The sequence below is a fragment of the Lepidothrix coronata genome, unplaced genomic scaffold (genome assembly GCF_001604755.1).
Source record: "Lepidothrix coronata isolate B3197 unplaced genomic scaffold, Lepidothrix_coronata-1.0 Scaffold181, whole genome shotgun sequence".
NCBI classification, from domain to species: Eukaryota; Metazoa; Chordata; class Aves; order Passeriformes; family Pipridae; genus Lepidothrix; species Lepidothrix coronata.
The window spans coordinates 1,661,680-1,679,171 of NW_016690361.1; the positions used below are offsets into that span (position 1 = coordinate 1,661,680).

The 17,492-nt window shown below is 36.5% G+C and overlaps 1 protein-coding gene across 2 annotated transcripts in view; it reads left to right on the forward strand.

Moving 5' to 3' along the window:
• Window positions 1-11,270, forward strand: part of TMEM67 (transmembrane protein 67) — a 28,252-nt gene extending 16,982 nt beyond the window's left edge. For both annotated transcript variants that reach the window (XM_017830615.1, XM_017830616.1), the window contains exons 14-28: window positions 1,116-1,221; window positions 1,723-1,779; window positions 1,881-1,979; window positions 2,453-2,551; window positions 2,902-2,988; window positions 3,705-3,804; window positions 3,906-4,045; window positions 6,354-6,494; window positions 6,962-7,042; window positions 7,501-7,617; window positions 8,814-8,930; window positions 9,013-9,117; window positions 9,365-9,467; window positions 10,471-10,613; window positions 11,066-11,270. In XM_017830615.1, coding sequence (XP_017686104.1) covers window positions 1,116-1,221; window positions 1,723-1,779; window positions 1,881-1,979; window positions 2,453-2,551; window positions 2,902-2,988; window positions 3,705-3,804; window positions 3,906-4,045; window positions 6,354-6,494; window positions 6,962-7,042; window positions 7,501-7,617; window positions 8,814-8,930; window positions 9,013-9,117; window positions 9,365-9,467; window positions 10,471-10,613; window positions 11,066-11,146 — 1,576 coding nt within the window. In that variant the 3' untranslated portion in view covers window positions 11,147-11,270. The remainder of the gene's footprint in view (window positions 1-1,115; window positions 1,222-1,722; window positions 1,780-1,880; window positions 1,980-2,452; window positions 2,552-2,901; window positions 2,989-3,704; window positions 3,805-3,905; window positions 4,046-6,353; window positions 6,495-6,961; window positions 7,043-7,500; window positions 7,618-8,813; window positions 8,931-9,012; window positions 9,118-9,364; window positions 9,468-10,470; window positions 10,614-11,065) is intronic.
• Window positions 11,271-17,492: the final 6,222 nt, after the last annotated feature.

The following is a 17,492-nucleotide window of genomic DNA, read 5'->3' on the forward strand; positions in this document are numbered from 1 at the left end:
GTTTTATTATGTTGTTTCTAATATGTTTAATATATAATATGTGCTTCTTTCTCCATTGGCTACGTGGAAATGGCATGAATTTCCATAGGTTGTTCTGATGAGTGAGTGAGAAAACATTGACTTGTGGTATAGGTACAGTGGATCAGACCATGTTAGCAGGCATTCAGTCACCTCTTAGGAGCAAGCAGGTGTCATCTGGAAAGACCTGAAAGCTCTGTTAATTCTTTTTCAATGTGTGTTTTGCTGGCTATACAAGGATGTTATTTCATACTCCATATTCTTTTTTGCAGTATTTTTACAACCTGTTGCCTATTCTGTTATACAATCCAGAATAGTCTTGTAGTCATTTAACTGAAAATGTGAGACTGCATATTAGGCTCATTACTGATGGTTAATCTAAGATGGAATATATTTTGAAAGAAACTTTTTTTTCTTCTTTATGTGATGTAATGTCTTCTGAGATGACTGCCAAGAAATTGGTATCTTCCTTTTCTTTCAGCTCTCCTTCAACTTATCAGTTAAAAGATTGCTGAATAGCACTGAGTACTGACCCATACAAGTAATAATCTTCTCAGAATCACAGAAAATGCCAAGTTGAAAGGGACTCACAAGATCATCGAGTCCAACTCCTGGCCCTGTACAGGGCCATCCCCAAGAGATTAATTTAATATACTGACTCCATTTACCAAGAATTACATATTACATCATTTCAAAAGATAAGGATTAGTTTATGTATCTTAGAAGAACATCCTTCCATCCCCTTCAAGAAATTCAAAATACACATAAGAAAAGTCAGTCTGTAATGTTTTGAGAAAAGTTACTTTATGGAATTGGCTTCAGTTGCAGCTATCTTAATGTCAGTAGGCAGGTAAAGATTGTTTCAGGTATTTTCTTACAAATAAACAATCCTTCCCAGCTTTTTCTTTTTATATATTTGTGTACATGCCTTTGTACACTCCAATTGCTTTTAAAATGTGAAGTGCATGCCATTGGGTTTGAAACTCACATTTTATTGATCAGATTGTTCTGTTCTCTTAGTATTTTCTTATTAGTACAAGTTTCAATGAATGCTTTCGAAGCACTCATTCATTTAATCATACTCTGTATTTCTGCAGTATTCGTCTGGTATCCCATATGCAGAGAGGAACTATCTACCCTCCTCTAATTACTATTGCTTACACGGATGTGCTTGTCCAAAACCCTGAAATCCAGAGTGTGATGGTGAGATCTTTGTGCTATCTTAATCAAATTGACTTGATAATCATACTTTTAGGTCCGTTGGAATTCCAGTTTTCCAGTTGAGTGAACATTTTGGTGCAGTTTCTAATTCTGCTCTTAAGTTTTCGCTAAAACTTAAGCCTTTTAAACAAAGTGGTTAAAAGGATTCTCTTTTTAATTTATATTGAGTCTTTTTTAACTTAAAATAATTAGAGTTCAAAGTTGGTTGTATAATGCTAAATTAGGCTACAGTTCAAATAAAATTATATGCACAGAAAATAACAGGAAAAGTATTCTTTATGCAGTACACTGAAAACAATAATTTATGCAAGGAAATGAGTTTTTGTTTAAAGCAATGCACTAAGAGGAGGTTGTTATGACACAAACATTTCAGGTCACCTATAGTTTAATTTAAAATAAAATTGTGAAAACTACCACTATCTGTAATGGTTGTAGCATTTCAGAATTTCTATACATATTTACTTTTTGCATCTTAATATTCAGGTTTCATTCTCAGTCAATTATGAGATGGATCAGTCAGAGGCTCGGATTCAGACTGATGTAAGTTGCAATTCCCTTTAATTTGTTGATTTAATGAATTATTAACTTCTATTTTTTTGCTTTTTAAAAAATATCTGCAAATAATTTTTTATTCTTTTCAGGTCGCTTTGGGTGTGTTGGGTGGGCTTGCAGTGTTATGGTCCCTTCTCAAGACCGCAGGCTGGAAGAGGCGTACAGGAAGCTCTATAATTGACTTGCAGGTATAAACAGCTGGCAACCTCAAAGGGGACATTTCTTCCCCCCTTTAATGAGACCTTGCTATGATTCCCTGTGATTATAAGTATTCTGTTTCTTAAGCTAACTGAAATAATTTCTAGCCCAGCTGCATAGAGCTGTGCCCGGGAGTTAGGTTCACTTCAGGAAATAGGTTTTTGCATTTTTTTTGATTCTGATATTGTCATTCAGAATATGCTGCTGGTAAAAATAAAGGTATTTACAGAGCTATTCTGGTCAGTTGAGTGGACTTAGTTTTCAAATTATTTCGTCTTTGAACAAAGACTAGCATTTAGAAGTTTTGGACAGTGAATATACCATAAATATATGACCACAGTAGAAAAGCTTTGTTCAAGGCTCTAGACTTTCCTGTGTGAGCTGCATAACATTTTATATAAATGTATATATGCATTACTTAATTAGCTTTACAGATCTCTACAGTGTGTTTTTATAATTGCAGACAGTTTTCAAGTTCTTACTGTTTTATGCTGGAGACCTTGCCAACGTTTTCTTTATCATCACAGTGGGCACAGGGATTTATTGGCTTGTATTCTTCAAAGTAAGTGTTTTTCCAGATTTGAGTGCTACAAAAACCTATTAATATTACATATATTTTTACATCAAGATTAATTTTCTTTTTTTTTTTTTTTTCTTTCTGGTCAGACTATTGAGGCAAGTTCTATATCATATTCTGTTTTGTGTGCTTAAATTTTGTGTTCACCTGTTTCTTTTCCTTAGGATTCGTTGTACTTACAGTCTGCTTAATAGTTACTTAAAATATTTTTCACATTTAAAATGATTTCACATTAAATATTGATCTTTTTCTGCAAAAGCTTACTCACTTTTAAGCACTTACTGTGTTTTTACATATGCCATGTGCAGTGTTTCAATATAACTTCTCAATTACAGGCTCAGCAGTTTGTCTCTGTCCTTTTACCACTTCCATCTCAAGAAGAAGATTTTGTTACATACGTAGCATGTGCATTTAGTTTAAAGGTAAATATTTTTTTCCTCACCATTAAATACATGTTAACATGCTTCTGTATATTTTAATTAAGCTTGGTTTTAAACATCTTGTACAGTTCATTTTATTAGTGTATAGACATAAACAATTATGTTCTTATAATAATTAAGTAATTTTCCCGTAGAAATTTATTTTGTGGAGTCATAATAGGGAAACAAATGTCTAAAGAAGATTGTCTATGAAAAATCATGTTTCAAGGATAAAGGTCTAAAGAAACCCAAATAAAATAGCATCATATCAAGAAGAAAGTGCTTTCTTTTGAAGCAGAATATAAATGCTGTCAATTCCTGATTAAAAAGAAGATGGATTCAAATAACATATTCAAATATTTAGAATTCAGAGATCATTATTCTGTCTTCATGGGACATGCAAATATTGTATTAGTTGTGGGTATTATATGGAATTCTATTGGAATTCATAATATAGGTTAATATGTTATAAGGAAACAGTTTTTTAGAATTTATTACTTTGCTGTATTTTGTTTGCAATTTTGGACATCATCACATGACTTATCATTATTCCAAGCTTTTAAATTAAAAAAAAATATCAAAAGTTGGTAATAACGTTGCTGTCTCAAGTATAGTCAAGACATTATTTGTTATGTTTAATAAATGCAATGATTGTTTCTTCATCTTTCATACTATTGCTGTCCTTACTTGTATTATTTCTCCTTTTTATTTTTCCTTAGGCTCTGCAATTCTTACAGTTGCTGATTTCACAACTTACTGTAGATATTTTCTTTATTGACTGGGAAAGACCTAAAGGCAAAGTTCTTAAGGCAGTTGAAGGTAACTCGAACTGTGCTTGTTTGTATAAACAGTTTTGGTTAAATTCTGGTATTACTCTCAAGTGTTAAATTTCAGAGCTTTATTGTATGTACTCTTTTTAGGTGAAGGTGTTATTAAAAGTGCTGCTGCACCTGTGAGCATATGGAGGACATATTTTATAGCAAATGAATGGAATGAGATTCAGACAGTGAGGAAGATAAATCCCCTCTTTCAAGTGCTTGCAGTTCTTTTTTTTTTGGAGGTAGTATAACTACTATGATGAATATTGTTGTTGTTGTTGTTATTTGTTTTTTTATAATTCACAACCACAGTGTAACTTGAGAGTCTGGTTTTTAATTCTTGCATTCCCTGAGGTAACAGTGGATCACCTTCAAGTTCACTTGAAAACATGTAACTTAGTGAAATAATTATTTTAACACATTTTTTTATTTTATATGTATGGATAAGTCATTGCAATATTTGACTAAGGAAGACTTAAAAAAACCCCAACCTTTAAATACCCTAAACACCCTTATTAGTTTTATTTGGGTGGGGGTTTTTTTAAGGTAATGAGTTACCCTAAATGGCTTAAGAGACTGATAAATCTGTGTACACACTCAATTCTTTATTTGCCTACTAGCTCCCTCCCATCACAGCTTACAGCTTTGTTTCTGGTTTCCTTCCTACTCGTTTGCTATAGTGCCCTTTTATAATGCAGGAAGTTGCATTCCTGATGGCAGTATGCCTTCAGTTACAGCTTCAGGGTTTGTGAGAAATTGTGCTTTACCTTTTAAAAAACATTTTGGTTTGCTTCTTTTGTAGTTTAATAGTTACTTCTTTTTTGGGGAAGTATTCTTAAAGCATGTAGCATATAGTTGTTTATGTGAGGTTCTTCTACGTATGTTTAATACTTTTACTCAATTTTATACTTCTGTTTTTAAATTTTTCTTTTAAATTAAATAAAATTAAATAATATTAAATACAGTAAAATTAAATACAGTAAAAAAACCCAAACTTTCCTCATTCACTACATCAGCATTTTTGCTGTTGGTACCTACAGGCCAGGACCAGCTTAGGTGCCTTGTTACAAGAAAAGAATGGTAGAAAAGAGAGCAGGTATTCCTATTGCGCTCTTCAACTACCTGAAGAGAGGTTGTAGTGAGGTGGTATCAGTCTCTTCTCCCAGATAATAATCAGTAGGACATGAGGAAATGATCATGAGGAAATGGTCAACCCTCCACAACTGTATTTCTGGTGCAGCTTCAGTTTTGAATGATTTTCACCAGTTAAGTGTTTCAAGACATAATGTTCGTCTCATCTTTTTATTGTGGACTTTTTCCAGATTTTTAATTTAAAATAGATTCAGCCATACAGATAATGGAGGGGAAATATATTTCTATTCAATAGAAACAAAAAAAATTAGTTTCTTATAGTTGCAAAACACATGAAAAATTTGTTCTAACACTGGAATATATAGGACCAAAGAGCTGAAATTTGACAGAAATAAGATCCCTATGCAGTCCAACAGTAGAATCCTGTGGACTTTTCAGTAAAAACCAATGTTGACTTTTTGTGAGATTGTACCAGGGTGAATTTATTTACTTATTTACTTTTGGTCTGTGTTTGGCCCTGCCACCTGTGAAAGCTTTGCTCTTTTCCTGCCAAGTTATGGGAAAACAAACACTGATAAACGGGAAAGTTGTCCTTGAGAGAGCTTCTTGTATAAACTGTTTTAATTGGTATTCTGTGATTGGCTAGTTGTCCTCCAAGGTCACTTGAAGGAGAGATTGAGGAGGAGGAGGAGGAAGGCTCGCCCCTAGACTCAATTAAGAAAGACCCCCAAAACATACTGTGCATGCGTGAGGGGATTTCCGAAGTTCTCATGTGTGCACAGAAGAGATGTACTTACATAACCAGGAGGTGGGGCTGAGGGCCTCAGGCTGGACAGTGCTGGCCACACCTGGGAGGTTGTGGCCACTCAATTAATTGTATAAAAAGCAGATAGTGCTTTCTTGGAGGGGAGCTAACTTCACACCAAGGACAGCGTTGCCTTTTGGCGGGGACGCCTGCCAGTTTGTGAACTTACTGACTCTCCAAGGATGCAGCTTCTGCTATGGGTAATTATAGGTATGCTAGGTTGGTAAGATAACTTTATGGGCAACAGCTGGGTAACTGGGGAGGTCGTGCTGGGGGCTTATTTCTCTCCTCCTTCCTCCCTTTTGGGTTTGTTTGTTTTGTTGGCCACCTTTTGGTAATAAATATTGGGTTTTGTTGAGCTTGCAACGGTGTCTTGGTTTTCAAGCTTCAGCATGTTTCGAACCCCTCCCTAATACAGAGATTTAGCTGCATATGTTTTTAATTTATGTATCAACACATATGTATACAGTTTATGTTTGTAATGTTTCTCAGTAATGACACTGGATCGCACAATTGAGCTCTATCGTAGCTACTATTCCTAGGTGCATTTTTCCTAATTTTTTTCTTACTTCCTGCTATGATGGGAACAACAGGATCCTAATTAGTACTATTCATTGCCTCCTATTGTTATATGGACCTTCTTACCTCTTCAGGTGGTAGGATTTTCAAACCTGGCTTTAATGGATGCTTCTTCCAGTCTTACAAGAAGCAGTGAGAGCTACGTAGCTCCTTGGAGCCGCATTTTAAGATTTGGTGTGTCTGTTGCACTCTGGATAGCCATTGCCATCCTACAGGTATGTGAAACACATGACATACTGAATTACCATTTTCAGACTGGTTCTTGGAAGCTAGAATATATCACTAGGACAATCATACTGTTTATCATAGCATTGAGTGCATTCTTAACTTTTTGTTTAGTTGCTTTAGCATAGTACACCTTCTGGACTCAAAATGAACCTTCTGAGCTAGAGACATCTTACTTCATAGTCAGAATTTTAAATCTCTCAAAGATGTGAATTTATGCAACTACTTTGTTTTATTTTAAACAACTTTCAAGGATCTCACAAGTTCAAAATGAAAAGCAGGTTATTGCTACAACTTTACTTCTTAGAAGAAGTATGTTAATCCCATTTCATAAAGGTCAATCCTTCTGACAGACTACAGAATTCTGTCATTTGTGAGTGTTAAACTGTGAAATTAATTGCTTAATAAAGTCAAATCTGGTGAACTAATACAAGAAAATTTGGTTGATTTATTTCAGGTTATATTTTTTTCTGTGTTTTATGAAAGATTTGTTGAAGATAAGATCAGCCAATTTGTTGACTTGTGTTGCGTGAGCAATGTAAGTATTTCTTTGTGTCGGTTGTACAGTGGCATTTTAAATTGAATAATGCTTGAGATAGTTTTAAGAGTATTAAATAATATTTATTCCGTTAGTTTAATCAGATAGTATTAGCTAACAGCCAAAGTCAGTGTTTCTTTCGGCTCACTTTATTGGTGAACTCTGCAAGATTTCAGTTAAACTTTAATTTGAAAAGGGTTCTGGAACCATAGGTTTATGGCTCAGTGGAATTAAGTAATGATCCTTGCTGTTGATAAACTAAACTTGAAGCTAGTGTGTGTTTTAGCTACATATAGATAAAACTGATCAGTAAAAGAGTTACTAAATATTTTTCTCCCATATTTATTTTGGTACTTACCTACTTTGTATATGTGGAAGGGCTGGCTTTTGAACTCAAAAGTTCAAAAATAAAATTATAATTGTTAATTAAAGTATTCTTCTCTTCCCCTACCTCTTAGATTTCAGTGTTTCTCTTGTCACACAACTGCTTTGGTTATTATATCCATGGTCGCTCAGTGCATGGACACGCAGATACCAATATGGAAGAAATGAATATGAACCTAAAGAGAGAAGCAGTAAGTAAAATTATTAAAGTTTACACCTGCTCTGGTTATTTATCTTACATAAAAACCCTCAGACCTTTGCATTGTGGAACTGCAGTTGTGCATTACGTTACACCAACTTATGTTAGGCACAAGATAGCAGGTGTTGGTATGTAAATTTATGACTCAATAGTTGTTTTAACTAGCTGTTCATCTTCTTCTCTGTCTCCTCTCATTACTTCTTCAGACTTCAAAGATATGAAATTCCTGTTTCTCTAAAAAGTCTTATTTCATGTATTTAAGAACCTTCTTTTTTAATATTCAAGCTTTTCATAAGATCATGGCCACATTCAAAAAGTTGCATACCAGAAAGGTTTCATAAAGACACAAATCTGAAAAACTCCTAATAAAGAAACATCTACTCCACCAATAAATTCTTTTATTCCATCTCTTCTACTATGGTGATATAACTTCTTCTTTACAGAAATTAATTTCTATAAGTATTTTTTCTAGTTTGTCGTATGTTGTATCTTTGGTGCAAGATCAGGCAAATGTAAAATGTCTAATGTATGTTCAGAGATTTTGCACTAAATGCCATGATATCTTGCATCTTTTTAGTGACAACTAAGAAGAAAGTACCTTAGACAAAGGATATTGCTATTTTAGTGATAATTGACAGAAAAAAACATAACCATGTGAAAATTAAATCTCAAACACTGAAATATAGAGTAACCTTTTAATAATGTTTTTGACTTGTGTGTTCCAATAATTTTTTTCCTAAATGCTTATTTTAATATAATTTTGGGGTAAACAGGGATTGTCAAATTTTTCAATTTTTGGGAGTTTCTGACATTTTTTTCAATGTGACCCGGAAAACATATGGAAAAAGTCAGGAATCCAAAACAAACAACCAAAAAAGGCAGGACAAGTATAGAAAAAAATAATAAACCTAAAGCAAAGGTCTTCCAAGTGAATATCAGAATATATATTAAAAGGTAATGAACTGAACACAGTTGAAAAGAGGAATATGACTTTGTGACAGCAGGGGTCAGGATTTTATGTCTTAAGAAAATGTTCCTGTACTAGAAACAAGAGTGCAATGGATTCAAATACTTAGACTTATTAAGTGCTATGTATATATGAAAGAGAGGAGATGAAAAGCTTTTGACTTGTTTTGGGTCTATGAATGACATTAATAATGTTAATTTATAATTGCTTTGATTGTATAGGAAAATCTGTGTAGTCAGAGAGGTTTGTTACCGAACACAGATGGGCAGACATTTCAAATTTCCATTTCAAGAAAAATGCGACTGCACTATGACTGGATTCATGAAACCCTAACAAGAGTAAGTGAAATACTGGTATTCTTTAAATGTTATTTAAAATATGTAATTTTTCTGCTGAAGTCATAGTCATGTTATATTTCAGAAACGTGGTCCTGCAAGGCTTTTGGAGTCATCTGCAAATACCTTCGAACAAAGCACAAGGGCATACAACACCATGAACAAATTTCTCGGTTCTTTTATTGATCACGTATGTATATTGACATTACTATATTAAGGAAAATATCATTACACTAAGTAGAGACTAAAAATTGTAAATCTGAAAGACAGTAAGACTGCTCTTAAAAACAACAAACCCTTTTTTGTTATATATTTATTTTTGTCTTGGAATAGACCAGTTCATTCATAAAGGTCTAAGTAGCTGTGCCTCACTTTGTAGAAAGCACTTTTTCTTTGAAATCATGAAACAAGAAGTATCGTTTTTCTTTTTCTTATAGGTTCATAAAGAAATGGATTATATTGTTAAAGATAAGTTGCTGCTTGAACGGATTCTTGGCATGGAGTTCATGGAACCAATAGAGAAAAGTATTTTTTATAATGGTAAAAAGATTTGTGGTATTTGTACTATTTTAAGTGTCTAGGTTTCTGTGTAGATTTCTTTCTCAGGATTTACAATCTAAAGTGGACTTTACAGTAGGAGGGTTCATTAAATGACCCCTTGTGAGGGGTCTCTATATTTAAGAGAAGTTCTTTAGGTTACAGAAATCCTATTTATAATTCGCTGTTTATCTGCGATGTTTTTTCTTTTAGGCAACTGAAAGGATACAGTTCATAATCATAAACACTGATAGAAATATATTGTTTGATATATTGTTTGTTGAGACTCTCATGGTTCCCAGAAGTTCAGATATAAATCAGGATTTCATGGCAGTAGGACATATGCAATTTTTAATGAAAATACACTGTTTCCAATCAAACTTGTATTGGACATTTTTCTGAAAAAGTAGTAAGAGGGGAAAGAATATGTTTTCTATAATTGCTTAAGTGTTCTTTTTTAGAAATGGTGGTTTTTGATAAGATAAAGAAGTGGATAAATGGTCTAGAGCACTTTGGCTATGAAAAAGGTATTTTAAGCTTAAAAGACCTATTTTTTTGGGCACTGTTAACCAATAAATAAAGATAATGCTAAGCTCTGAACCTCCTCCTAAGTAAGGCTTTAAGCATATGTTTTTATTATTTTGTTGAGTTGGGGTCAGAGCTAACAGTTGCTAGAAGTTTCAGGGACAAGACAGTTACATCTGTTTGTTGTTTAAAACTACCTTTTTAAACAGTCTGAGATTTCAGGAGGGAATAGAGTTGCGTGTGGTAGGCAGGTTTTTCCTGTTGTTTTCCACCAGTATTACACCATTTCATAAGTGAAAAGGTTTGTGTTATTTTTCAATAGAAGGACACAATTAGCTCTATGTTCCCACAGAATGTCATTAACTAGCTATGGCTCTGAGTTCCCTTTTTCTTACCAGCTTTCTCAGCGTGGACTGAAGAACTTCACAAACTTGCAACTCACAGCAATAGTAATTTTTCAAAAAATATTTTTGTTTTGTAGATGAAGGACACTCTTTCATTGATGTTCTCTACTATGGAAATGAAACAACGCTGCTCATTTTCGATATCCTGTTTTTCTCCGTTGTGGATCTGGCTTCCCAAAGTTTTGTTTTAGCAGCTATTCTGACATATTTGCAACAAGAGGTAAATTTCAATTTAAGAACAAAGTAATATTTTTTTTAATATGGGTCACCTTGGCACTTTATACAGTTAACTAGATAATTTAAGCAGTAAATTAGCAGTATGCAGTGACAGAAGATTATACTGAGAACTTATAAAATAGTTTTTTGATTTTTTTTGTCAAATAGGCTTGTAAGAAACTAATTTTGTTCACATGGCTGTCATGAATAAAGAGGTTACAAATAATTTTCAATAGAAAACACAAATATCTGTTAAAATTAATCACACATAATTCTATCATAATTTAGGGTGGAAGGGTAGTAGAAAATGTTTCAAAAATGCTAAAGTTAAGCACCTAGTTCACTCATATTATTTACAATTTAAAGATAATACAAGGTTATTATTTTATGTTTGATACTGAAACATACTGTTTTAAGTATTTCCTCATTCATACATGTTTTCTAAAATGTTCTTAGATATTTAGGTTTATCCGTAATACACTTGGGCAGAAGAATTTGGCATCCAAAACCTTGGTGGATGAAAGATTTCTCATTTAAGTAAGAAGATGAAAAATTTCGTTGAGGAGTTAATTGTGGAAATTATGTCCATGATCGAAGCATCTCTGATCTGCAGATTAATTGTAGAGCACTTTTCAATAATAATAATGTAATGGGTTTGAAATGTGTCGGGTTTTATATTGTGTGGTAGTAAGCTTTATTTATCTGTATTTACAAATTTATTTTTAATTTGTGAACACTGAGACATAGGCCTTTATAAGGAAATGTACATGCAAATAAGACAGAAGTAAACTTACTGTAGTTATTTTTAGAATAAGATAACAATTATTTATTGGCTTTTGATAATATATGGACCAGTCACTTTGAGGCAATAATTTGAGCATCGGTTGACAGGAGAGGTTGTCAACTCTGAAGTTGTCTGAAAATACCTTAAATCTTTTTTTATTTTTTTTAAATTTATTTTGAGGTGTAATTGAGCAAACATATTTCCAGTTTTACACAGCACAGGATTTGTTCTGAATTAAGTTAATCTTTCAGGAGGACATTTTAAAGATCACTTATTTGTGGTGACTCCAGTTTAAAATTTTAACTTTTTCTTATTGTGTCATAGTATTGTATGCTTCTGTGTCTTCTCTTGGAGTTTACCATTGTTTTTCTTGGGTGTGGCCTACACATGACATCCCATGTGTTTGAGATACAGTGGTGTTATAGTGATGGAGAAAAACAGGCCAGTTATGATAGAGCAGAGGAGATAGTTATCTGCGTTTGGGGTTTGTTCCTGATCTTCTGTCATCTGATGCAAGATGCTCAGGGAAAAAACAGTAATTATTCTGTTCAGTTTTTCTGCACAAGTGAAGTGGAAGCAACTGTTCAATCATTTTAGAAGTGTTTGCACATGTGCTCATGTACCTTTGTTTCTCTTAATTTTCTGACTTTATTATCTTTGGATATAACACAAAGACCATAATTGTTTTACAGTCATCATATTTTTGGCATTTAGACAAGTTAATAATTATTCAAGTGCCACTTATTCAGTGTTAAGGGAGATTATGAATGGCTTTCAAATCACCTTAAAATGAGATGACTACTTCCCATTTTTACCACTGAAAAGTCTCCCTACCTTTTTTATACTTCAAATTTTTTCAATAAATGGTTAAACGTGAATAGTGTTTGCTGTTTTTATAGCTGTTAGTTGCCTTTAGATGATTCAACAAGGGACTTGCACCAGCAAAAATACCATAAAAATGTAAGTCAACATCATCTCATGCTTATTCTGAAACAGAGACTCAAGATTAATTGGACTTAGCAGGTTTCTGATGCCGACATTCTTATCTGAGTTGAAGCAGCATTGCATTTCAGATGGTTTTTGGCCTCATAAAGAAGGTGTTTTCATGTTGGTACCATGTCATATTATATTAAACCTAGAGCACCATGGACATGAATCTCACTATTGCTTTAAAGCATTTGCTTTTGTTGTTGCAAAGCCTGTGTAACCTGCTAGTCCAATACAGTTGCCATTGACTGATAGAATGTGTCTGCCAGTAAGGCTGTGACCAGACGGATAACTGAAGAGTTGATTTACAGTGGGACATCCATTTATTAGTGTGCTGTTTAGCACGGGCATTTCCATGTCATGCTTTCCTTGCTTTTGTCTGCTTATGCACGCAACTCTTAGTTTGTTTGGTGCACGCTACGCCTCAGAAAAGGTGTGAATACAAGACTTCTAACAGAGTGAAATGTCCGCTATAAATAAAATTAGGGTTGTTGCTTTTATAGTGAATGTAGTAATTGAATTGTCCATTAGGTTCTGGATCTGTTTAAACAGCCAAAAATCATATTTCCACTGGCTGCCATGGCTGTAGGACCTCAATAGTTGTGAATTTCCTTGTTAGTGATCTACTGAGTGCCAAAATTAAGCTAAGGGGCCATCTGAAAAGAGTCTGCAGTAAGACATTCACAAGGCAAAGTTAGGCTCACATGGTGTCCTTGTGTTTCTTTGGTCGATATCTTTGCCTAGCTTAACTAAACTAAGTCCTTACAAGTTCTACTGCAAAGTCAGTGTACTAGAGGAAATACAATCTTTCTCGTGTGACCGTATTTATTTAAGCTGGTGGATGTGACTAAAGGGGTGTAGAAGGTTGCTGCGGTCCATAACTGAGCACAGGGGATCCCAGTGAATTGCCCTAATGCTGGTCTTTGCTTACTGTACCTCCCAGCAATAGAACTGTGAGTCAGTGTCAACAGTCAAAGGGACAGGCTTTTCCTCTCTGAATTCTGGTGACGTGTTCATGGGCATGAATTTACTCCAGGGAACAGAACCACACCTCAAACAGACTTCTTCCAGAATGGTCTCATTTATGACCCACTGCAGTCAGAATAACTAAAACAAAGTAACTAGACCTGAGTAAACCAGCAAATGATTGCAAGCAAAGTGAAGATGCAGTTGTGCCATCTGTAGACGCAGAAGTGGTTTTTAGTTTGGTGCCAGCAGAAATGGAGACCTTTCAGCCTGTGGGCTCTCACTCTATACCCTGTTCTCAGTGCTTGTGCTAACTTGCAGTACAAAAACCTTGCTTGAGTTTGCTTTAGATACGCCTTTAATTATCTGCTTCTCAAAAGAGTATGTGGAAGCTTTAATGACCTTGCATTTTGCAAGAAATACTGCTAAAAGCAAGATAAATGATAAAATTATCTAAAAATGTCCTGTCAAAACAGTTCAGTCACTTGGCCCCCACTTTCTTCTTAGTGTACACATTACTCTATTTTGTTTTATTTTTCCAGGTCATTTGTCTAAAATGTTAATATAGCTAACATAGACACTCTACATGATTTAGGAAATAATTAGAGAAGGCAAAAGCTCCATGAATGCGTAGAAGCTTTTCTTAATTCTTGCTGCCCAGTGAACACTTGGAACAGGTTGACTGAGCTTTGTTCCCCATTGCTTGATATTTGTTCAAGAAATATCAAGCTTGATATTTGTTCAAGAAATATCTCTTGTGATTGTATTTCCAACAATTTTTTTTCTTTTTTAAAATTAGTATGCATCTACACCGTGTTGTTCATATGATGAGTGTCTTTCTGAATGTTTTATTTGGCCCCATGGCATTTCAGACTATGCTGTCTGTTTCTCTGAGCAATAAAATAATTTTCAAAGATTGGAGACCTTTTTTTGCACTTGTCAAACGAGTGGACCCAAGTCTGCAACATATTTTTCCTTCCATGATCATGACAGTAGGGCCAGAGGCTGCTGCTAGCTCTGCAGTCCAAAGAAGCTCTGTCAAGACAAGTGTAAGAAAGGGGGTTTGCAGGCAGTGCAACAACAGAGAGTATAGTTTTGGATAGCCACAACTAATGGAATGAATGGTTGTTTCTTGCCAAGCATCCTAGAGGTTAGATACCAAACAAATTATTTCCACAAATAATTATAACTTGTATGTACAGACAAGGTACAGTAATTTCAAGAATATGTTTAAAATTTACAGGTTTCATTTACTAGTGAAAGACTTGCCATTTTACTATAGCATTCATTTAAATGGTAGAGATGGGTGTGACTGAGGTAAATCCTGCCAGAGGTGAGAAGTGCAGGCAGCAGGATGCTCAGATTACACCCTGCCCGTCAGCTTTCTGCAGTGCTGGCAGCAGGCGATGCCAGCCAAGCCGAGCTCGAGGGGTTTGTGTTGGCTTTCAGAGTGGGAGCATATGAGCAATGGGTGACAGGGGGAGGGTGACATTGTGACATGATCCTGTGAAAATCACAAGTAGACTTGGAATGGTGGAAGGGAGGTAACTACCAAACCTCTCAAAACTGGTCTCCCTCAACACCACCTGCTTTGCCTTGCCTTTGTTTCTCTACCCAGTACCACACCCTTTTCTCCTGTGCCTTTTCACCAGTTAAAAGCACTAATCCCCTGTCTGACTCTCCTGTACCCCAAGCCATTGCCTCCAGGCAGTGCCTGACACAGCCTCCTACTTCACCCCACCACTGTCAGCTGAGGTGCAGATCCTGCCCCTCCCTTCCTGCAGGTCTGGCAGCAGGGCTCTCGGCTGGGGCAGTTACTGCCTTTCCCTGCTTCCCTGGGCAAATGAGCAGAGAGGTGGCCTTGTCAGGAGAACACTGCCAAGCTGGGCAGCACTGCGTGCCAAGGCGTGCCTCGAGGTAGCAGCAAGGTTCTTTGGTGAGAAGAATGAAAATCCAAACATAGTATTAAAAATCAGTCAAAACCTTGAAGTCCCAACTTTCATGTATGTCTAAAGGGAAGAAGGAGTGAAAGCAAGACATCTCCAAAAAACCCTGCTTTTGAGCACTGGCTTCCTCCAGCTTTGCCTCTTCTATTGCCTACATTCCATCTCCACCCCAGCACACCCAGCTTTCTCGTGTGACTCCTATTACACCACAGCAGACAGATGACACCTGCCATGGGTGGCTTGGAAAGGCCACCGTCCTTGCTGGCCTGCTACCAGCTGCCAAAGTGAACAGGCCCTGCAGGCAGGGTGGCCAAGCTGCTGCCAGTTCTGAGCTCCAGTGCCCACAGGGAGGACCTGGATCCACGCTCTGGGCTGGGGATTGTGGAGCCTGAGGAACAATGTCCAGGAAACTCCATGGGAGATGCATTTGCCTCTCTGTAAGTTGAGTGTTTCTATCTTATCCTAGTAGAGCTTCAGTAAGCTTTGATGGTCTCAAGCCCTGACCAGCTGTATCCCTCTCTGATCCAGACTACTTTACCAACCTACTGTTGCACTTGAGACTTGTCACTCCATTAGTTTTCCCATGTGACTTCCTTCTCAGCAGGAGTAGGTCTAAGCCTGGCAGCTGGAGAGAGGTGAGGCAGCCTTTGGGGTTAATGAGGAAATATGTGATGTTCAAAGCTTACCTGTGGAATAGCTCTGCAGAGATCAGGAGGCAGCACTGCATTAGCTGATACTGAGAATTTCCCTTTGAATATTCAGAATTGTTCTTTTGTTAGTCTGCAAAAACTGAGCCCACACCTGACAACCTCCTCACAACTGTGGTTGTTCATGGAATCAAACACAGAGGCTGTATCTGAGCAGAGAGAAGGAAATGTACTTGCCCTAGCACTAAAGCAGTTATTCCTAGAAAACACACAGCACTTAAGAGACAGATCTAGATGATTTATTTCTGTCGTTGGGTTTGGGTTTTTTTACGTAAGTCCATGCTATTACAGAATTATCAAATTTCCATTTAACAGCTCTCTGTGTCAGGGTGGCAGAAAGGCTCATGCAGTATGAAAGAAACAGGAATGAAAAAAACAACCATGGTCTCTTCTCACCTTGGTTTATAACTCCAGGAAAATAATCCCCTTCAAATCATACAAAAAAATAAATCTCCAGTTCTTCCTGCAAATGCTGAATGGAGATATTTGCTTCTGGCTTTGCCTGATCCCTGGGACAAGAAGAGTGGCACCAACAGACCTACAGAGCAAACAGCTTGTTATCTCCCAAAGCCTGGCCTGATTCCCATTCCCATCCATGCCCTGTCATAAGCAGCCAAGCTGGGGTGAATGGATTTTGCACTTTTCATTTGCTACAGTTTCCCCTGAGTCCTTCCCACTCTCCATGGAGCTGTTGGGCCGCAATGGGGGGCAGCATCCTCCCTCTGCAGGCTCTTGGATGATGGATCCAGGCACTGGCTTTGGGGCGCGTCCTCAGGCTGCGGCCCCACCTGCACCAATCCATCCTCTCACCTCTTCCTTCCCGGGGTCACCTGGGCCTGCAGAGACCCAAATCCCAGAAATCTTGGCAAGGGGATGCAGGAGTTACGCTGAAGACTTTATGTTTAATAACAGCTGTGCTGAAAGCTCGGTATTTATTGTGTTATCCTGGAAGATCAGAGCAGCGATGATGCTGTGAGAGGGACCTCTCAGGTGTTCATTTCTCCTAAGAGCATACAGTCAGAAACCACTTTCACTTTGTTGGACAGTTTGAGACAGAGTGCACTTTTTACTGGGGAGGAAAAGGCTGCATTTCCCATTTCCAGCATTTTCTTTCTTTTCGTGTATGTGGATATTAAGATCTGAGCTTAACTGTTGAAAAGACCAAAGTTGCTCTCCTGTACCTTGTAGTACAAGTAGTTCTCTCTACAAACACTGTAAAATTTTACTGCATGGTCAGGCACATGACAGGACATGGTGACTCTTTTCTGTGGAAGCTGCAGTGCAGAGGGGGGTCATGTCCTGCAAAGTTCAGTGCAGAACTTGATGGACTCAATGAGACTCTGGGTTCTCCCTGCATCCTAAACCAGCAGGGACAGGGAGACATACCTCTCCATAGGGACAGAGGCAAAATCTGACAAATTCCTCTGCGTAGACATCATTAAAGTTCTTTTTTAAAAATAAAAGGATATGGCTGCCTGGCTTGCATAGGCAGC